This window comes from Bidens hawaiensis, unplaced genomic scaffold (assembly GCF_021521415.1).
Source record: "Bidens hawaiensis isolate Kalapana, Puna unplaced genomic scaffold, B.hawaiensis_p1.1 tig00013245_1, whole genome shotgun sequence".
Classification (NCBI taxonomy): Eukaryota; Viridiplantae; Streptophyta; class Magnoliopsida; order Asterales; family Asteraceae; genus Bidens; species Bidens hawaiensis.
In genome coordinates, this window is record NW_027492119.1 from 231835 (window position 1) to 254667 (window position 22833).

At 32.7% G+C, this 22833-nt stretch overlaps 2 protein-coding genes and 1 pseudogene across 3 annotated transcripts; 1 reads left to right on the top strand and 2 right to left on the bottom strand.

The window, feature by feature from the left end:
* The first annotated feature begins 4272 nt into the window (after positions 1-4272).
* Positions 4273-7787, top strand: LOC143543659 (ribose-phosphate pyrophosphokinase 4-like). The gene is made up of 7 exons (XM_077035928.1): positions 4273-4492; positions 5886-6201; positions 6297-6392; positions 6867-6935; positions 7018-7146; positions 7221-7320; positions 7411-7787. Exons 1-7 carry the CDS (start codon positions 4377-4379, stop codon positions 7542-7544), a joined length of 960 nt encoding a protein of 319 aa, XP_076892043.1. The 5' UTR covers positions 4273-4376; the 3' UTR covers positions 7545-7787.
* A 491-nt stretch (positions 7788-8278) lies between these two features.
* Positions 8279-12955, bottom strand: LOC143543660 (putative protein arginine N-methyltransferase 6; annotated as a pseudogene). The gene is made up of 13 exons (XR_013137117.1): positions 12668-12955; positions 11051-11116; positions 10812-10880; positions 10713-10748; positions 10545-10610; positions 10403-10471; positions 9711-9788; positions 9540-9618; positions 9368-9462; positions 9209-9292; positions 8874-9063; positions 8687-8805; positions 8279-8568 (listed from the first exon to the last, which is right to left on the bottom strand). The product of XR_013137117.1 is annotated as a putative protein arginine N-methyltransferase 6 (transcript).
* Positions 12956-14920: 1965 nt separating this feature from the next.
* On the bottom strand, positions 14921-17988 carry LOC143543674 (uncharacterized). Its single transcript, XM_077035943.1, has 3 exons — positions 16669-17988; positions 15323-16045; positions 14921-15204 (listed from the first exon to the last, which is right to left on the bottom strand). The coding sequence occupies exons 1-3, from the start codon at positions 17692-17694 to the stop codon at positions 15175-15177; spliced, it is 1779 nt and encodes a 592-aa protein (XP_076892058.1). The 5' UTR covers positions 17695-17988; the 3' UTR covers positions 14921-15174.
* Positions 17989-22833: the final 4845 nt, after the last annotated feature.

Consider the following 22833-nt stretch of genomic DNA (forward strand, 5'->3'; position numbering starts at 1 on the left):
TTTAACAAATTATTTATGTCGTTTACATTATTTGTATAACAATATATTTCGTAACACCCAAGCCACATATTTTAAAAATCATTCCAAATAAACATGTGTATATATGTATCTATATATATATAACGAATGAGAAGCAGCATCTAGCATATCACTTATACAATGGACAGTGAGAAACTAGATACTAATGAGGAGCAATTCACTTGTGCAATGCAATTGGTTACTTCCACATCTTTGGCAATGGTGTTGGTGGCTTCAGTTAAGCTCAAAGTCCTGGAAACTATTGCGGAGCCGCTGGAAACAATGGAGTGACAGATCTAATGGTTTGCTCAAAGTCCTAGGGCATCTTTTCCGATTTGTTAAAATATCAACGCTTTGTCTTTGTTATCGTCATGTGTAATAACGTTTCTTAATTGAAGGTTTGTTATGAATTTGGAGTGATATGATTGTGTGTTTGTGAGTGATTGAAAATTGAAGTGAAAACGTGAAGGTGGGCTGTTAGTGGTGGGGTAATGGTAAGGAATTAATTTAAATTTTTTTTTGTAATTTATTTATTAAAATGTTTTTAATCAGATGAGTAAAATGACCAATATACCCTCATGTGTAAGTCACATGATCTTATTTAACGAGAAAATCTAACTGGGTCATGGTCAAAGGATAATAGGTGTAACATATGAAAACCTAACGTACATATCATGTTAATTTTAAATATAAAGGACGATCACTGAAATCTGGTACATACATAAAGGACAATCTTTGTAATTTTGTCCAAAAAATATAGAAAAGTTGCAAAACTAATTCAAGAGTCATATTTATAACAAAAGTTCGTTTGGAAATAATATCAGGTATAAGAGCACCCACATATCATTGGGCTACATATCCCAAAGCTTAAGTCTATGTGGCACCAAGCAAACTTGGGGACACTTAAAATCAACCATTGTGGTGCTTAGAAATTGGTGGCAGGTTTGTTTCTTCAAACTTGCAACTAACCTGCAGTGTGGGCCCCACATATTTAATATGTTTTTAACAGGCTTGTGAAGGTTTGTTGTTGTGGAAGAGAGTGAGAGTTTTTAAGAAAAAATTTTTAATTTGATGTGACGATGATGTGTCGGTTTGTAGGGGTTTGTTGTTATGAATGCTCTAAGTATAGCAGGTGTACTCAAGACCGCTGTAAATGTTTTATGAAAAAGAAATAAGAATATCAAATATAGTGGTTAATGTCAAAACCGTTGTAGGTGATGTGTATTAAAAAAGTGATTCTTTGTTACCCGTTGTGAAAGATAAGTCGTTTTAGTCTAACTGCTATAATGAGCCTTATTTATACTGGTTCATATTTAGCCGATATAAATAAGACTTGTTTTTTACACCGGTTAAGTTTGCAAGGCGTGATGCACTGACTGTTTAAAGTGGGTTCTTGTGTTTTCTAAAGCGGTTCATGTATAACAGATTTATAATAAAATCGTAACCGCTTAAGTCAGCCGTTAAGTAAGCCCTCCGTTAAGTCAATCGTTCATTTGACCGTTAAAAAAATTATGGGGGTGATAAGGGGCAAAGTCGTCTTTTCACATGTAAATGTTTGGGCAGTTTCGTCAGCATGATTGGGTGTTGGTTTCTACTCTGATTTGAGATCAACGTGTTTTGGTTAACTCGAGAGGTAAATTCATCTCAGAAGCGTCGATATATACATTCTAAGGTTAAAAATACGAGTTATGTAGAGTAATGATATCTATATTTTCTTAAATACATAATTACTTCATAATAATACAAATAATTGTTTTGGAGGACAACAGGTTTTCGTACGAATTTTACAAACCCGCTCACATTGATCTGGAAGAGGGAAGCACTTGCTCCAGTCATGATGGTCAATGCAACAACAATGATCAACATCACAATGTGGAGCACAGTTTTTCGGTGGTGGAACCCCAAATGCTCTTATATCATCACTATGTTTATGTTCTACATGACCTATTAATCAAAATATGATAATATTATTTTACCTGAAAAATATGAGATGATAAAATGGTTATTAGGTGATAAAAATTAGCTTACATTGATGGCACACTAGCACCACCAAAAGGATTGTATAGAAGATCATCGCAGGCGATTTCACGAGCCTTACCATTGTACCATGTGACATTGAGATAGTATTACTCGATCCTATAGATATAAAGGTCTTACAATAGTGGAGATACGACTCTTTGTTTGCACATATCGGGATCATCACTTATGTGTGTTTACGAATAACATTGACGTGTGGGTCTATATATATCCACATGCATATAGTAGTTATTTTATATAGAGTAAATATAAATGTTATAAGTAGATTTTTTAAGTTAGTATATAAGAAGATTAAAATATATATTAGTATAAATTCAAGATTCGTAGCAGCAGTCGAGTCGATAGGGTGGGAACAGCACCGATGGTGGAGAGATGCAAGCCCTAAACCACTTTCTGGCCACTCACCATATCATGTATAAACCAATTGCTCAATTCAAATACATACATTCTAGTTTTTTAACCATCGTCCGAACAATATCATCATCAATACCGCTATTTGTTTTATCTCTTTCGGATTCTCTATCGAGTGTTGATATCGTACTGGCACTGTAACGAACCAAACTAATATGGACCCGCCGAGTTATAAGTTATAACTGCAAATTATATAGAGTTTGACTTAGGGATTGTTTGGTAGTCTCTTAATAATTCAATTAAAAAGCTACAACTGAATCGAACAGAGGTACATAGTATGTTTGGTTCATTGAAAAGACATTTTTTTAATGGTCCGCTGAGTCTCTTAATGGTTAGGTTTTCGAGACATGCTGAATGATTTAAAGGATACCTCTTAATCACCCATGTCTCTTAACGATTTTGTGCAAGAACACCAAACAACCCCTTAGTTATTTCTTTTTATGATAATGTTTTACGTTTCGGTCTGAATTTTGTGAGTTAACACACCATAATGCGCATGGGTGGTTCAACAGTTTCACTTCTCTTTTTTTGTCGGTTTAACGGTTTCATCATAAAGTACGGTCCAAGTAGTTTCTTTTAGTTACAGACTTCCAATTTCCAAAGACCCATTGTGTATTTATAATGGGCATCTATTCAATTACAGCCTACTTCACTTAGCATGCAATTACATTGACCCAAATTAGATTTATCCATCTTTTATTCCTCTCACACGGTTAACAATTTTAGACAAAATCCGAACACGACATGGAGATAATCAAATTTTAGGTTGGACTATTCACCTCATTTAAAAAGTTGATCTTGTTTGGTTGACCATTTATTTAAATGGGTCGTGTTTGAATTAACATGTTTAACTCATTTAACAAAACTTGGTGATCCACTAGCCAGTTTTTGACCCGTCTAACCCAAATATATACGATCCAACAACCCAATCAAAACGGTTACAGCTTGATAGTTACTAATCAACCCGTCAAATCATTTGGCACATTTAAATATATGGGTTAAAAGGGTCGTTTTCAGATACACGATTTTAAATTGTGCCGGTTAGAGCTTTTATCATGCATAAAAATATATGTCGTATTCGGGTCGAACATTAATATACGAGATAAAAACATGTATGAATAACTATATGATGAATATAAATACATAAAGCATATAAAATTGGGCAATATTTTAAAAACTTTTAATTTTTATATTTTGTTTTTAACGGTCAATGAATTATTCTAATGGACTACTTGCTAAATTCATTACATCCGGATGCACTCGTCTTTTGATGCAGGAAAAATCCTCGTTTAAGGCCAACGCCCGTGAACACTTGCCCGAAGGCACAACAATGCAGTGAGACAATACATGTTTAGTTCAAAGATCCAACTAGTGATTTTCACCTATTCGTCTAGTCTCCAATCATCATCAGATGGCGCCTAAACTAAATAACGGAGGCAAAAATCGAACATGAGTCATATAAAACACCAAATATCTCACCAATCTACCACCAGCTTATTAACACTTTTAACATTTATCTAGCTAGCCATAGCAAATAATGAGTAAAAACTTAATATACGAAAAAAATATGATACAGTGAAAGATGTAAAATATAAAATCAGTTTGGGTCCAGTAAATCGGTTTCTAAACCGACCCACTTCATCAAAAAAGCTTGGTTTGATCCGTTTGGCCTAGACCCAAACTGGTAGTTCTTAGTCTCACTCGCTGAAACCGGTTTTAAACCGGATCCGATTTGAAAAACATGAAAAATACCGACTTTAAACCCTAATCTGGTTTATAACTCAACCCGAATCGATTTCCTCTTAAACCGGTTTATAACCCGAACGGTTATTTTACAAGTGTGTTGACTGGGGTGACATAATCAACGTCAAAACCCTTAAAACAGCAAATCTTGAAGCTTATTTGTGAAAATGGAGAAACCCAATAAAAAGCAAGTGCTTTTATTCTACTGTGTTGAATCCCAAGAGCTTGCTCACAAGATTTCAGATCAATCAGATCTTATTCAGCTCCAATCAATCAACTGGAGGTATTATTACAAAATGGATATTAATATTACTGTTGGGCATTATTATTATTATTATTATTGCAGCTTTGATATTTATAAATTTGAACTTTTAAGTTGATTGAAAAGATGATAAAGTTTGTATCTTTATTAGTTGCAGCCGGATTAAGGTTCAGGGTTTAGGGTTTATCGAATAATATTGAACTTTAAAAATATAATGTAAATTGTGAAATATATTAGGGGATTTTTGGATCTTTACTAAATTAAAACATTTAGGTTGCTTAAAAAGATTATAAAGTTTGTATCTTTACTAGTTGCAGCCCTGATTAGGATTTAGGGTTTAGGGTTTATCTAAGAATATTGAACTTTAAAAACCCTAGAAATATAATGTAAAATTTTGAAATGCATTAGGGGCTGTTTGGATCTTTACTAAGTTAAAACATTTAGATTGATTAAAAAGATTATAAAGTTTGCGTCTTTACAAGTTAAAACATTCAGGTTGCTTGAAAAGGTGATAAAGTTTGTATCTTTATTAGTTGCAAGGGGATTAAGGTTTAGAGTTTAGGGTTTATTGGATGATACTAAAACTTTAAAAACCCTAAAACTATAATTTAATAATTTAAATTCTGAAATGTATTAGGGGCTGTTTGGATCTTTATTAAATCAAAACATTCAGATTGATTGAAAAGATTATAAAGTTTGAATCTTTAAAAGTTAAAACATTCAGGTTGCTTGAAAAGATTATAAAGTTTGAATCTTTACAAGTTAAAACATTCAGGTTGCTTGAAAAATTATAAAGTTTGTATCTTTATTAGTTGCAGCGGGGTTAAGGTTTAGAGTTTAGGCTTTATCAGATGATACTGAAACTTCAAAACATTCAGATTTATTTAAAAAGATTATAAATTTTGTATCTTTACTAGTTGCAGCTCGATTAGGGTTTATTCGATCATACTGAACTTTAAATATCCTAAAAATACAATGTAAAATTTGAAATACATTGATCTTTATTAAATTGAATAAAAACATTCTGATTGCTTTAAAAGATTATTAAGTTTGTATCTTTAGTCTTTACATGTTAAATCATTCAGTTTGCTTGAAAAGATGATAAAGTTTGTATCTTTACTAGTTGCAGCCTGATTAGGGTTTAAGATTTAGCTAATGATAATGAATTTTAAAAACCATAAAACTACAATGTAAATTCTGAAAAAAATTAGGGGCTGTTTGGATTTTTACTAAATTTAAACATTCAGATTGCTTAAGTAGATGATAAAATTTGCATCTTTTCTAGTTAATCTGTTATTTATGCTTAGTTTAATAGAGTTTTTAGTGAAAGGATGAAATTAATTTTGATTATCTAATTGTTTTGTTACATTTTACTTTCAAAATCATAACTCTGACTTTATTTTTACTGTTTTAGGAGTTTTGATGATGGGTTTCCCAACTTATTCATAAACAATGCTAAAGATATCCGAGGCCAGCATGTTGCGTTTCTCGCGTCATTCAGCTCACCAGCCGTCATTTTTGAACAACTTTCTGTTATATTCGCACTCCCAAGGCTTTTTGTTGCTTCCTTCACATTGGTGTTACCATTTTTTCCAACGGGTTCTTTTGAACGAATGGAAGAAGAGGGAGATGTAGCGACTGCGTTTACCATGGCGAGAATATTATCAAATATTCCCGTGTCAAGAGGCGGACCCACAAGCTTAGTTATTTATGACATACATGCTTTGCAGGTCGGTTTGTTAGTAGAAAACAATTCAAGATTTATATTAGTTAGTTGGTTAATTTTTTTCTTTTAATGGTTTTAATAAAAATTGTATCTTTGCAGGAAAGATTTTACTTTGGGGACCATGTTTTACCTTGTTTTGAAACCGGGATGCCTCTCTTGAAGCAACGTCTTCAACAACTTCCAGATGCTGATAATGTTAGTAGTTAGATATACATTTAGGGGTGTTTGGATTTGCGTTTTAAAGTTAATAATCGTTAAGCAGGTTTTGGTGTATGGAAAATTCAATTATGCGTTTGGTTAGTTAGGGGTCAAAGAATCAATTTCATATTTTCGAGGGGTAAAAAAAAGATTTTTATAATTACTTAACCTATCTTCATTTTTTGCGAGAATGTTCTTTTTTATCATTTTACATTTTTGATAATTTCATATATTTAGCCAAAAAAGTCATAACATCAAACATACCTATTTTCAAATTTATGACATTTATACCCTTTCCTTAAATCTTGCATTTGGATATGCGAGTTTGAAATGTAAAACAAAGAAAAGGGTATAATGGTGATATTATGAATTGTATTTAGTAAATGAGTAAATACAAAATTTTAAGTTTTTCAAATGGTTACATTTGATATTAATTTTTATGTATGTACTTTTTTTTATATAAATCTTTAGGTTGTGATCGCCTTTCCAGATGATGGAGCTTGGAAGCGGTTCCACAAACTGTTGGATAATTTTCACACAGTGAGTTTAACTATCTTATCTTAATAAATTTTATAAATTAATTTTTTTTATAGAAACACTATATGATGATTGTCAATGACAGGTGGTTTGTGCAAAAGTTCGTGAAGGTGATAAACGGATCGTGAGGCTGAAAGAAGGTGATCCTGCTGGTCGCCATGTAGTAATCGTTGATGATTTAGTTCAATCGGGAGGCACTTTGATCGAATGTCAGGTACGTTCATAATTAAAATCTTTATTAAACATATTCTCGTTAATTTGTTCAATATATATATTTTTGTGATGCAGAAAGTTTTGGCGGCTCATGGAGCAAACAAAGTTAGTGCTTATGTTACTCATGCGGTTTTCCCTAAAAAGTCATGGGAGAGATTTGTTCATAAACACGGTGGTTAGATTGCTATCTCTCTCGTGGTTTATATTATAAGAAATAAAAAACAATGTGATTTAACATGTATTTGTTTATTATATTTGTGTGCAGAAAACTCGAAGAAGGCGTTTGAGTACTTTTGGGTCACAGATTCGTGCGCTAATACTGTTAAAGAGATTGCAAACAAAGCTCCCTTTGAAGTCATAAGTCTGGCTGGATCTATTGCAGATGCACTTCAAATATGATGTATTATTCATTGCCCGAGATGACGACTTGGCAAAATCCTAAAGAGTTTAGGAGAGGGGAGAAAAATGTTTAATTTATCGGTCGTCGTCATTTTGACATTTTGTTATTTAGAAAGGGATAAGTAAGACACATGACAGACTCTAGAAGTACTAATGCTTGATCTGTTTTTTTTTTATACTTTTGTTCTGTTTCTTAAGGTGTTGTGTTGAGCATTAATAAATTTTATAAACCATTATGTAGTCGCCAAAAGGTTGAGTCTTGACGATCTTGACTGCTTCATGTCAAAACTGTTTTAGGCCCCTCGTGTGAGTTAAAGTTTTTGAGCCCAAGTATACAGGTGGAGATTTTTAAGCTAACTTAAAGTTATGAAAATAGGAAGCATAACTAACATTAAAATTTACGAGTCCAAGTATCGAACCAAGGCGCGTGTTTAGCTAAAGAAGTAGATGCCGACATGGCGGGTTCGCACATTAATCCGTTATTTTTTTAAATTTAGAAAAATTGCTTTATGTCAAAACTAGATATCTTGCAACAAAATTAAACTATAATGGAGAAATAAGCATGAGTTAAAGTGTTAAACATGTACTTTTGTACTTTTGGTTGTAAATTTACACTCAACAAAACTACCTATCTTTTAAAGTTAAAAGTGTTAAACATGTCATTCATGTCAACCTATAAATATATAAACATTCTATGTGTTGACAGAGTTTCAGGTTTGACCCGTCAACCCACGAATACAACCCTTTTAGCATCCCCATCGTACATGTATTGATGACTCAAGATGAGGAACAAGTACGTTTTAAACGACCAATAAAGATCAGAAATGAGAAAGTGCACCTTAAACCGACCTGTCTCGTTACAAAATCTTACACTCCCCATAATTTCTACCTACCTAAAAAACACAAACACAGTTTTCCTTAGTCTTCATGGTAAAAAAACAATGAAGCCCGTAAACTACAATGTCAACAACTCTAACTTGGTCAACGCAACACGCTTTCTTTTACAAAAGACCGCCCACCCGACCTGCAAAAACATATTCATAACGACTAACGGTTACACACGGGTCAAAACAATTTTGATAAAACAATGTAGTAATATATAATAATCACTAGGTTGTTTTAACAAAGAACGAATAACTCACGCGTATTCAAGATGAATGTTCATGAACCGCGCGTTCTCTTTGCTTTGTGTTAATGTAACAGAACCATCAATAACCTGATCCTGCTCTATATCTATCGGTTCATAAAAATACACCATCGTCTGCCAAAAAAATAAACAATTAATAAAAAGAACAGCAAAATATCAAAAAAAAGGAAGTATTAGAGTACCTGTTGCCAATGTGTAGGAGGGTCCGGTCCTCGGGTGCGGTTGACAGAACAAGTGCGTCATCCGGATTGGCCTGTTTCCTTCTTTGACCGCCAGTCGTTTTGGTTGACTCGTTAACCGAAGCTGATTCACCAACATTAGCGGGCCCACTAAACTCGACATCAAACCAGAATGCAAACCCATTGAAAGAAGCTGAAATAATAATAATAATAATTATTATTATTATAATAATAATAATAATAATAATAATAATAATAATAATAATAATAATAATAATAAAAGAACTAGTTAAACCAGTATTAAATTACTTTACCAAAATAAAATTAAGTGAGTTTACCTCGCATCATAGATTGAAATTTAAAGCTTGATGTAACAGATTCTAACTCTTAATTGTGACTGTATAGCAATCCACATGCTTTACCTGTTTCCAGTTAAACAAAATAATAAAATATATGACACAAAAAAATTAATATTAAACATATGAAAAGAAACTAACCACATGTGGCCATGTAAGAATATTTTCTCCACTTATTGTCTCCACAGATGGCTCTTCAAAGGCGCATTGTTTCACCAAATGTAATATCGGAGACACTGTAATAAAAATACAATATATAAATAAAATTATTACTTATGCATACATCTATACATATAGAAAAAGTTTTACTCACTGTCGATTCCATACACATTGCGCCAAAAATCAACACTTTCTGCATATCTGTTAGGATGTGTAATGGGAGCCATGTATAGCTGCAGTAAATACAATGAAAATTAAAAAAAGTTCTATTATGTTATTTAACGATTATAACCGGTGACGATAATAAAGAAATAAGAGCGTATACCACTGCATTAGAAGGAAGGATAAGACCGCCAGGTTTTAACCAGCGGTCTCTAGCAATAATAACACTCCCAAGCATGCTCTACAATACAACAATAATATTATTAGATACAAGTAATAATCATAAACTTTGGAAATAACATATATATATATATATATATATAGGATCAGGATCATGAGAGAATTTTTTTGAAATTGAGAACTATGAGAACCATTTTGGATCACAAAAAACCCAAAAATAAAAAAAAAAATCATAAAATAAAAAAAAACACAAAAAGGAAAAAGGTAAAAAACCAAAATTCTTATTTTAACCTCCCGATTTCATATAAAAAAAACCTCGGCTTAGCTAAATTATATACACATATGTATAATATATGTATAATTTAAGATAAATGATACCATACATATGTGTATATTACGTAACTAAAGATTAAATAAAATTATACATGTGTGTATAATACGACGTTTTTTTTAATGAAACCGGAATGAAATATAAGAATTTTGGTTTTTTTACTTTTTAAAAATTTTTGTTATTTTTTGTTTTATGATTTTTTAATATATATTTTTTAAAGGTGTTTTTAGTGGTCCAAAATGGTTCTCAAAGTTCTCAATTTGCAAAGGGTTCTTTTAGGATCCTTACCCGTCTTTGGCATGTGTGTATATATATATATATATATATATATATATAACGATTACCTCATAGAGAAGCATATAACCCATCCACTCAGAAATTATAACATCAACCTCTTCATCAATTTGAACATCCTGCACACAAACAATAGAATGTCATAATTTGGATAATACAAAAAATCCCATGAATTATATCAAAATTAAGTACCTCAACACGTCCGTGTAAAACAATTATTTTGTCAGAAAGATTGTTTGCCTTGACAACTTCATTTGCCTGGTTCAAATTTTTTTAACAAAACAACATTAAATTTAAAATTATGAAAAAAAATATTGTTAACAATATTATGGTAAACCTTTAAAACTTGAGAAAATATACCTGCAATGCTATCTCACTGGCATCCACTGCATAAACCTGATAAAACGTAAAGGTTAACATTAAAAAACAAATAGTCATAAATTGCTTAAACAATCTTACTCGTTTTGTGCCTGCTTGAGCACAAAATATTGAGAGAATGCCAGTGCCACAGCCAACATCTACAACAACCTATGACACAAGTGATTGCAATATATATTAAGTATAAAAACAGATTATCATATTACATGATTCAAAGTGAGCTCTCCAAAACAATGGCATTTTATATATCCATTGCCAATACCGTAAACAAAACTTCCATTAACTGTTAAGTATAAACTTAATACGATAATTTTTCTTACTTTGCCTTCAATATGACTCTGATGTTGTAAAATCGCCGTCCTGTAAGTTTCTGTCCGCACACGATCCTGCAGTGTACAAGAATGAGGAAAATGTAAATAGTGGAAATTAATTACTGCTTGAAGAAACATAACTGATAAGCTGTAGCAACATGCTGCAGCCCGTAAAACAAAGTTAATTTAGATCCTATATATATAAAAATAAAAACTAAATGTCTCATGGTATACTAGTAGTCTCTTGATGTTCTGACCAGATTGTCCTTTAATTGTAAACACGTCGTAAATTTTTATCTTTCCTAGATTTAAGTTTCAATCACACCTCCTTGTGCTTCTTTTGCTTGGCTTTTATCTTCTCATGTTCTTGTCGTAGACGATGCCGAAGCGCTCGCCTGGGAACCAGAAGCATATTTATTGAGCCTCGCCTGAAAAATGGGTATAGGCGCAAGAAGCGAGGGCTTATAACAACTATGGTACTTTTAATTGTTGCCACTTAATAAAGAATACCTAGTTTCCACCCGTGGATATAGTTCAGTTTAAACCAAACCATGTTAAATCCTCGTGTTCGTTTTATTGTTTTCGTATGTGCACAAATCCCTAATAGATTTGACTTGCACCTCTCTAGGGATGAGATTTTGTTTGTCGGTACAGGTACCCAGATTCATAGTTATCAAAGGAGCTAGGCGCACTTAAGGCGCATAGGCCTCTCTTGGGGCGCAAAATAAGTGAGGGCCTAAGACAAGAAAAGCGCACTTAAATAAAATATATATAAATATATTATGTATTAGAAAAATAATATTATTCTTCATATATAATAAACAAAGGCTATTAGTACCAAAAGCTCTAAAAGAGTCGGGATTCAAATGTAATTCCAAAACTTGAATAACAAATTGTTCAAAGTAAAGTACCAAAATGTTCAGAACATAAAACCAAAAGGTCAAAAAGTAATAAATAGTAAACGTTCAAATGACTATTGTTCTTGATCTGTCATTAATGAGAGGTGTTGTCACCTTCAAGAAGCGAAGGCCTAGGAACTAGAAGCGCAGATATTGGGCCTGGCCTGGCCTGGAAAATGGGCCTAGGCGCAAGAGGCGAGGGCTTTTAAGAACTATGCCCAGATTTACTAATTTTAGGTACGGGTACTTTTGGGTATAGGTACGGGAATTATGGGAACTCTTACCCATTAGGAATACGCAGTGGTTTTTATTGGGATTTTCAAAACTTATAACTCTAACCGTGTTTTTATTGGGAGCGGACTTTTCAAAACCACTGATAATCAAAATATTAAGTACTAACCGTACTAATTAAACCAATCAGACCCTAGGTATATTCTCTTCTTCTTCTTCCAATCAATAACTAGTACCATCCACCATAAATGAATTTTATATTATTGTTGATCTGTTTCATTTTTAGTTTTGGGATTAGAGAGATTTAAAAAAAAAGAAAAAGTACCTAAAGCATCGTACCGGTACCCAATTCAGGTACAGGTACGGGTACCCAAATTTACTGATTTTCGGTACGAGTATATTAAACTCAAACAATGCAGACTCATAAATCACCAAAACAAAACAAAACAAAAATCTAAAAAATAAAATTAATCAGTAACAACAAGAGCAGTAGTACCTTAATCATCTCTTCATGAATACCAACATGAGAATAAGACTGAAAGTAAGCCTTATCGAAGTCCGTACAAGGAGGCGTCTGTATATCACGATGAACCCTGCTACGAGACGACCTATGAGTATGAGATGACTCCCATGGTGGGTTGAAGTGATCTGATGATTGGTGGTGGCCGTTGTTACTGTAACTGCTACCCGCTGCTGCTGCTGGTGGTAGTGGTGAAGAAGAAGAAGACATGTCTGCCGTTGATTGATGGGTTTTGGAAGTACGAGGGGTTAATGTGTTTGTTTGTTGGTTTGTTTTTTTTAACTAAAGTACAATGTCCTTGTGTTTGAACTTTCTTTGGGTACTTTGGTTAGGTTATTATCAATGGTTTGAAATTTGAAATGGATCTAATTGGATTTTCTTCTTTTTAATATTACCTTTTTAAAGGGTAATTCGTACTTGGGTTAGAGGTGGGCAAATAAATCAGTTAACTGAATTGATTTAAAAATCAAACTGGTTTGAAATCAATTGTGTAGAAACCGTTTTGGAATTAATTGGAACCGTAGGTTTGGAATCGGTTTCAGCCCGGTTAACCGAACCTTAACCAGTCAAAACCCGAATTGAAACCGATCATAAACTGGTTTTGACTTTTGTTGACCAAATCCCGGTTTCAACCAAAAGTGGTTTTGAGTTTTAAACCGGTTTGTGCACCTCTACTTGGGTTTTATGTGACTTAGGTTCGATTCCTACTCAAAGCATTTAGTTTTGGTGGCACCAGGTGATGATGAGAGACTATGCGAGAAGGTGGTGTTTAATAGTTGGATCTTTGAAATGAACGGGTTTTACCTCACTACATTGTTGTGCCTTCGGGCGAGTGTTCACAAACGTTGGTCTTATGTGAGGATTTTCCTAGGATTGAAAGGTTAGTGTATCCCGATGTGTGAATATAGCTCATTTAAAAGATTCGTTGATCGTTAAAAAAATCTATAATTGGTTTTTCTGTGTTTTGATTGGTTTTAAAAGTCGGATGATCGTTCAAATAAATTTAGAACTAATAAAATATAAGTACATGATTGGACAATGCTAGATCTTGCAAGAAAGAGAGAAGAAAGACAAATGAGTAATAGATCAAAAGTAGAGAGAAAGACAAATCATTTTTTAAGAAAGAAATATGAGTTATAAAAGTTCTCTTAAGAATTGGACACACAATGTTAGATCTTTCAAGAATGAGAAAAGAGATACGTGACTAAAGGAAGTGAGACCAAAAGGTAAACGTAAAAGAACGTTGCAACCATAAGGCTATGTGTAGTAAAGGGGCTATAAAATGAGGCGACTTACGCCATGTGGCGTCCAGTCAACAAATAATAGTTTTTGTTTTGTGGGTGTAACGGTGTTGTATATATCATACTCACAAACATATATAATATTAATATATACACAAATCAAATCCGGCGACAAATACCCCCCCCCCCTTTTGCCCCACAATTCGCCCAGGGGGGGCGGTGTTTGCGCCCCTTTTTGCCGGATTTCGCCCATTTTCTTCGTCCATTAAATATGGCCTAAGAGATGATGCAACAAGTGAGATATGTGATTAGGGTTTTGGTTAATAACATTTGTAGGGGGGGGGGGGGGGTAAGTTAATAAAATAAAATAAACACATTAGACCTTTCAAATTAACAAAATAAACATTGATTTTTAGTCATTTAAAAAAAGAAATTCAAACCACCAATCAAACAACATCAAATAAGTGTCCTCTACTAAGGTCTAGCCATCACTTTTTATTGTTGGCTAAGAGCCGGCCCCTTATTTTTTTCATGGGCCGTTTTTGCGATTTTTTTCTCCCAAGAATATTGGTTATTATTCTTTTCTAACGATGAATATGTTAGTTACTCTTTGAGAACGTTGGTAAAAATGTTGTTTTACCTTTTCTTTTTCTTTATTGGATTTTAGTATACCTAATATTAGATGGTTATCTATTTATTTATTAACTTTTCACTCTTACTTTTCAAGTTTAAATCATAGAGTATGAGTATTTATTCATTGTGGAAACCCCTAACTAAACAAATAAAAACAACCCTAAAACTTGATTCGATTACATAGTCATTAGCATCGTCTTGGGCACAAGCCGGTTGGATAAATAACCCGAACAAGATAGTTTTTGTTATTAGACGACACAAGGTGTGCCAAGTGTGTTCCTAACGACACGATCATGTCGCTTGGCAGAAGGGGAACACATGTTTACCTTTTTTTTGTATATAACTATAATCTAATTATTAGATCTATATTATTACAATAGCAATCTAACTTTTTACAAGAGTTTGTATCATAATTCATAAACATATAACCAATTGTACATTTCTTTATTCTTCATCTTCTAATAAAATAATGGTATAACACCAAAAAGAACATTATACTCTTAAAAAAAACAATTTGTATAATCACCAAATATTTTGCTTTGATAAAACTCCCAGCCAAAACATATGCACATAAGCAAGGACTTGAAAGTTGAAACAGCAACCACCCATTTAACTTTCTGGTATAGAATATAACTGTCCCTGAAAAATAAGAAAAAATATATAAAACCATTTAATAAAATGTTGATTTACTCGTTTAGGGTTAGTTTTTCCAGTTTAGTGTGTGTGAAATGACTAAAATACCCTTAATGATTTTTACCTGTGGATTTCGCAACCGGGTGCTATCGTCGGCTTTTGGGTCATTCGTGAGCATATTGGAAGACGGGTATTTGTTATTCCACCACATATGCGTGTTTTTCAAAGGCACCGAAGGTAACGTACGACATAGCCACGAGTCTGATGGTGATTTTGGCAATGGTGGGGGTACAGGGAGCTCGAAGACTCTACTTTCAGAAGCTTTCGATTGTTTATCACCATCATAAATAATATCATCAACCACTTCAGTTTTTGAAGCTTTCAACTGTTTATCACCATCATTAATAATATCATCAACCACTTCTAATCCAACTTCATGATCTTCAAACTTTTTTGTTTCTTGATCATTTTTTGGTTCATCAGCAAGCATGTCCGACTTCAATGATTCATTGAAGACGGATTGTTTATTTTCTTGTGGAGATTTGATTATTTGAACAGTATCGACATAAAGTGTCTTCTCGACTAAGGAATCTTGAGTTTCTGTAGTTTCGATTTCGTTTGTGTTCTTGTCGGCTAGTAACTCTTTAAAGCTTGTGCCTTTTTTCTTTGAACTTGAATCGCTTTGTTCAGAAACAGTAGTTTGAAATGATTCACTGAGAACGGCTGAAATCGCGTTTCCTTGCAGACGATTGTACAGTTTTAATCCTTCTAGATTTGAGTTTCGCTTCGGTTCGTTCTTCAAAATACTGTCCAGTGATCTATGCTTATAGATACCACTCCTGGCAGGCTAGGATCAAAAAATCAAATTGATTAATAAGAAACTATTAGTTCTAACAAAATAATTAGGCTTGTAAATAACCGAACAAACTACTGAACACGAGATATTAAACGAACAGCATCATCCTGTTCGTGTTAATAATCACATGTTAATTCTTTTCAACAATTAAATAGTACTGTTTACATCAAAATAGAAGATAAACGGGCAACAAGCTGCGCCACTAGCCCTTTGTGATATCAAAACTAAGTCGTTCATTAAGAAATGATTGTGTTCATGTTCGTTTGTTAATAATATAAACGACCGGTTCACAAACACAAACAAACAAACATAACTGAGGATAGATGAACAAACATAACCAAGGGAGCGCAGACTAAAGTAAACGTGGACATCACTAAAAAATAATAAACGAACATAAAGGAACGAACTAAATAAAACGTAAACTAATGAACATAAAAACAGACATTGAGTGTAAATGAACGAACATTCACGAACATAAAAGAACGAACGAGACATGTATTCATGTTCATTTGTTTAACTATATGAACTAACACTTTTGTTCATGTTAGTTCATGAACGTTCGGTTTGTTTACAGGCCTAAAAATAATCATGGGAAGAAGGATCAAGGTAAATACCTCACTATCGGTTTCTCCGAAAGAGTTACTAGAAGACGAGCTTGTTTGAGCTCCTTTAGCAGAAGAAACTGGTAATCTGGCCCGCACACACATTCCATGAACCGGATTTACCGAGCAGAAACGCGGAAGCAATCCACAAAGTTTAGATGACTTATTTCCATGACTGTTGTAATCATAAACACTATCATCATCGTCATCATCGGCGTCATCATCATCATTTTCATCATCTTCTACTTTTTTACCAGGAGTAACATCTTGCAAGAAGTTCGGTCCATATCTAAGCATCTTTTTATTATTGTCATCAATATTAACTAATTTCTTAACTTCTTGTGGCTTCTCTTTAATAACAATTTTCTTGAAAGTATGTTGTTGAGGTAAATCTGCAGCCATAGCTTTCGCAGCAGGAAGAAACCGACCCATCATGAAATCCCTCATTTTCGGGTCATCTGGAACTGACCTGTAAGGTTTCACATCCGACCCGAAACCACTCACACCACTTGCACTACAATTATAGAACGATGTTTCACCGCGTGACAGTGTATCAAGTGCATCCATATATGCTTCATCGTCATCATCTTCATCATCGCCATGATCATTATCAGTATCAACATCATACTTAACATCCAAGTTTTCTTTCTTTGTTGATTCCAGGCTATCAGATTTGGTTATCTTTGAAGCATTGGTAACTGCGTCATTATTCATAGGTTTTAAACTTAAAAACCTACCCGGGGGAAGCTTTGGAAGACTTGGAACACTTTCAATGGTTTGAATTTGTTCGTTTTTAGGTCTTCCGGGACTGTGTTCCCACCCAAAAGGTACACTTCCTGTGTTCATAATCTCGGTTGTACATGATTCTACAGAAGGTCTAACCGGAACGCAACTTTCAGTTTTTCTATTATCATTATTATTCTGTGAAGATGTTCTTCGCCTCACAGATAGAAGCGGCCGGTTGATGTTCAATCGGTTGTTCTCCATCAATACCAGAAACAGTTTAATTGAATCTGCTGCATTCACAAACAAATTCATCAAACAGATGAATAATACATAGAAATTACAAAGTATAAAGTAATAGGGTGTAAATGAGCCAAGCCAAGCCAGAGCTCCACTAGGCTCGAGCTCGGCTCGTTTATTATGGGTTACACTATAGCTACAGCACCCCCATTTGAATTCAGGTCATCAAACGGCTGTCCAGAAAACACTCAAACAGCTGTTTTGACCAAAAAAAGTCAATCTTTGAAAACTATTGGTCAGAACGGCCGTTTGATCAGACGTCCACCATTAGGGGTAAAACTTTGAAGATTGTTTCAAAACGATCGTTTGGCCAATATCCGGACAGCCATTCTGGCCATAAGCAATCAAACTTTAAAAAACTGGTCAAAACAGCTGTCCGACCGCTGTCTAGACGGCCGTTTGAAATGGTGTGGATTAGATGTCAGATGGTGTGTGTAAAGATGAACCCGTTTTTGTTTTTTACATATTTTGAGAAAAAACTTAAGCGAGCCGTAGCTTGGCTCGAGCTCATGTAGTATCTTAAACAAGCCAGTGCTCAGTTGCGCAATGCGAAATTAATACATAGAAGTCCAAAAGAGGTAAAACTTAAAATTACACAAGCCTCGTTAAGGCTCGACAAGCCTAAACAAGCTTCCCATGCACGGCTCAAGCTCGGGCTTCGAACTAAACAAGCTTTATTTGAGGAGCTCAAGCGCTCGGCTCGTTCCAAACATTTTATCGATCCGATCTCGATAAAACTCGGTTTGTTTCAAGCTTACTTCAAGTAATTACCCCTTTTATGATCTTAGGGTTTCTTCGGTTAAACCCTACATTTATGTAATCATCATGTTTCTAACATTATAATAAACCTAATCATCATACGTTTAATACTTTAATCATCTACTCAAGCAATAAACATATCAATTGACACATTTAACTCACTTCAAAATTAACGAACCACAATTCGAATCATTAAACTCATAATTTCAAACACTCTGTAACGAAAGCAAAATTAAGACTCTGTAACGAATCAAAAGATGTGTAATCGAGTAATTACCTGAAATTAGGTTAATAGCTTGAACAATAACCGTTGAATATAGTTGATCATGGAATAATTAAGCGAAATCGGACGTTTAATTTTACGTTAACACACTCTGTCAAGTAGAATAATAATAATAATAATAATAATAATTTGCTGATGGTTGAAGTGATGAAAAATGATATTAATAATTTCGTCGGTTTGAAGTGGAGAGTGCAGTTGACTTTGGTAGTTAATATGATCAACTGTTTTGGATCATGTGTTTGAATGCTTGATGTGTCTGTGTGTTGGTTTTAATTGTTACTTTATTATTTATTATTAGTTATTACAGACAGATCTCTGCCGATTTCATTAATGGTGGCCAAAAGAAACCCGCCCCTTGTACTTATTCATTTCTTCTTCTTTTTAAGAAAAAAACATTAAGTAGTTACTAAAATAATATTTATTTTAGTTTCAACCAAAGTATATAAGTTTTGTGAGGGGGAGGAGAAAGAAACGGGAAGTTCGTGGGAAGGATGGATAAAGTGTGGTCCGTGAAAGAGAAAGATAGTTACTCGAGTAGCAAAGAGAGGAAGATTAGTCTATAAGCACCTACTCTTGATAGTTTTTGACATTGAAACTTTAATAAATTGGTAAAGTTTTCAAGATCTCGGCAAACATTTTATCTTGATATACATGTTGAGATCTCAACGTTTTGAAATTGAACGATTGAAAGATTAAATGTGTCTCGTTATCTATGGTGGATCCTGATTTTGAAATCTCAGCACAAACATGTTTTGGGTTACTATAATTTTAAGAAATCTTTTATTTTTATAAAAAAATTGTACCGTGTTAATTATTTTCTCATGATTTTAATGATTACATTGTTATTCTTTTGAAAAATGAGTACCTAGGTAGGTACATACGGTGGTCAAAATGATTATTTTTTATTTAATTCATAATTGAAAATAAACTGTGTATTAATGAATATTTATTATTTGATCAAATAGTAAAGCATAGTTAAAAAAAATTCAATAAAAAATAATATTTACCTGAAAAAATATCAATAGAAAATAATTATGTGGCTAAAATATTTCTCTACTTAGAATAGTGAGGGCAAACAAATTTCAATAACAAAAGAAACATATAATATCAAGAAAAAGCCAAAAGAATTTATTTCAAGATATTTATTGATCATATATGTGAAATAAAGATAAAAGCCTTGAATTATAAAGAAAACATGGGACTAACCGACAATTGACATGGAGAAAGGTGTCGTTGGAAATGGGGAAATCAGGAGCTGACCAACGGTGGGTCACCGGGTCGAGTCGGTGAGTCGTCTTGTGAATTTCTAGTTAATTTTTTTTTAACAATCAAATACATTAGGGTTCTGTTAAATATACCAAAAGTATACCAAAGTCATTAATGATGTTTGATTCCAAGAAGCTTTTTTGCTCAATTTCCAAATTTCACAAAATTCAATGACATAACTTTGGTGAACCAATCATGAACACATCTCCCAAAAATTCAACTTTTAATTATTAAGTGTATTATTTATTTTTTTATTAACTAATATATTATTAACTTTTTATTATTAAGTTTTTTATTAACTTTTTATTATTAGGTGCATAATTTATTCTTATTATTATTAACTTATGTACACATGTTTTTATTAACTTTTTATTATTAACTTATATATACATGTTTTTATTAACTTTTTTATTATTAGGTGTATCATTTATTCTTTTTTATTAACTTATATATACACATTTTTTATTAACTTTTTATTATTAAGTGTATTATCTATTCTTTTTATTAACTTTTTATTAATTTTTAGGTGTTCGGGTCCCATGAAGAATTGATGAATTGGGTACAAAACTTGGCACGCTCTCTTGGTGTTGTCGTCGTCACTAAAAGATCGAACAAATATCCTAATGGGTTCGTGTATAAAGTTGTAATCATGTGTGATCGTGGCGGAAAATATAAATTTAAGGATTCAAGTAAAGTTTCTGGCACAAAAAAAAACTGACTGCCCATTCGAATTAGAAGGGAAATATTCAATAGAAGACTAGTAATAATTCATAATTGTATAATAAAATATTTAATATACTATTATTAATACTAGTATTGCAAAAAACTAATTACAATAGTCTTTAAAAAACCTAATTAAAAAATAGATATTAGTAGTTTAAATAATTATTATGTAATGATTAGTAGTTATATTTAAATAAAATAGAATAAAAATGATGATTGATATGATTAGTAGTTGATTGAATGATTAGTAGTTGATTAATAGGGTTGACTTGGTATACCAAATAAAAACTTTTGGTATATTATTTACAAACCACCTATAGTGGGGATTGAACCCATGACCGCCACTTTAAAACTAAACCATCTTTGCCACCACACCAAATAGTGTAGGGTAATAATTTTTTTTAACGGAATTTTCTAGTTTATTATTTCACAATATTAAAGTTTTAATAGATCGTTATTAAGAAAAGAGTAAACATGTCAAAAACAGCGTTACAAGCCATTATGAAAACAATTGATGTTCTAACTGTGATATATCTTAAAACTTAAAAGATTGTATTAATTATAAAACTATTTGTTATGGTTTAACAAATTTGACTAAAACGTTACATTTGTGCTTAAAAAAATATTACATTTATAGTAAAACTGCTTTAAGAAACTAATTAAATATTTAAACAGAGATCTTTTATTGAAATTTGTGTCGACATTCAGCCTCTTTGTTTACAAAACTGAAAAAATATCAATTCATGAGTAACTAATCTTTTATGAAACTTATTATTATGTTAATTTGCTTGATGTTTCCCAATTGGTCTTTAAGTTTAATAGCATGAACGTGATAGTTAAGACTTATGATCTTATAGTCTTAAGTTTAGAATCTGACTCAAATGAGTTTTTCCACAGTAGTGAGTTTCTTCTTTGATGGTATTCTTGGGTAAATCAGACGTGTAGTGTTAAAATCAGTATAGATTGTTGACATCCCGTATCAGAAATGATCACCCGGGCATTTTGAGGTAGTTCCAAACATTGTTAAAAAAAAAATTTTGTTTGATGTTTTTATACTTTACTAATGAACTTTAAAGTGACGGTATTATTACTAAATAATAATTGAATTGAAGGTTTGCATTATCAAGGACTCAAGGAGATGGAAGAAGATGGGCCAAATTTGAATAAAAAGATTGCCCTCTTTGTAAAATAGAAGGTGGGATCATCTTTTAGAAATTTATACAGGTTGATTCCGATAGTTTTGACAAATTTCAAGCTCGGCTGTTAATTATAGTTTGATAAATGACAAACCAAACTAAACCAAACTGGCCAGGTTGGTTAGTTCAATCGAACCAGCTATTGATTGTTAGCGGTTTTCGACCAGTTAGCATATTATTTTGTTAAATTTCTTAATATTATAAAGATGGTTCATAAATATATTGCGTATAATAACTTTATATTTCTAAATTGAAAAATAATATTGAGAAGTGTTAAACGGGCTTTCAATTTATACGGTTGATTCCCAGCTTTAAACGTAAGACCTTATTCAAACAACGACTTGCTTCAGTTTATACAATGTGGTCATTTCAGTTGTATATGAACGCCCTTAGATAAAACTCTCGTCTTGTCCATTCTCCTTGATGCCATTTATAATAATCAATGTAATATGTTTAGTGATTGATTCTTCCATGGTTATCATTAATTTGTCTCCATAACTTAAAGATACAAGTTCTTAAAGCAATTGTAAGAATTTTGAAGAGAGTTTTAATAATCAGAAAATGACAAAATCATCAGGATGTTGAATTCTTCTAACCAAGCAACTTCCAAGTCATCTACTTCAATTGTACCTTAAGAAAGAAAAAAGTTGAGTCTATACTTTTGAGACCAAACATGCCACTTTGATTTTTGTTATTTGGAAGCAAACACATGTGACACAACATGTAAAGAAGAAGAAATATAATTGAACAGAGTGCCCACTTTAGTTAAATATGTCACGAATGTCACCGGTTATCACCACTAGTGTATAGATCAACCCAATCAATGTTGCATTCACAATAACTCCGTCTTTTTCATATTGCTAAAGATGGTGTGATGGCTCAAGCAACATTGATTGGTTGATCTATACACTTTTTATGGAAAAGATA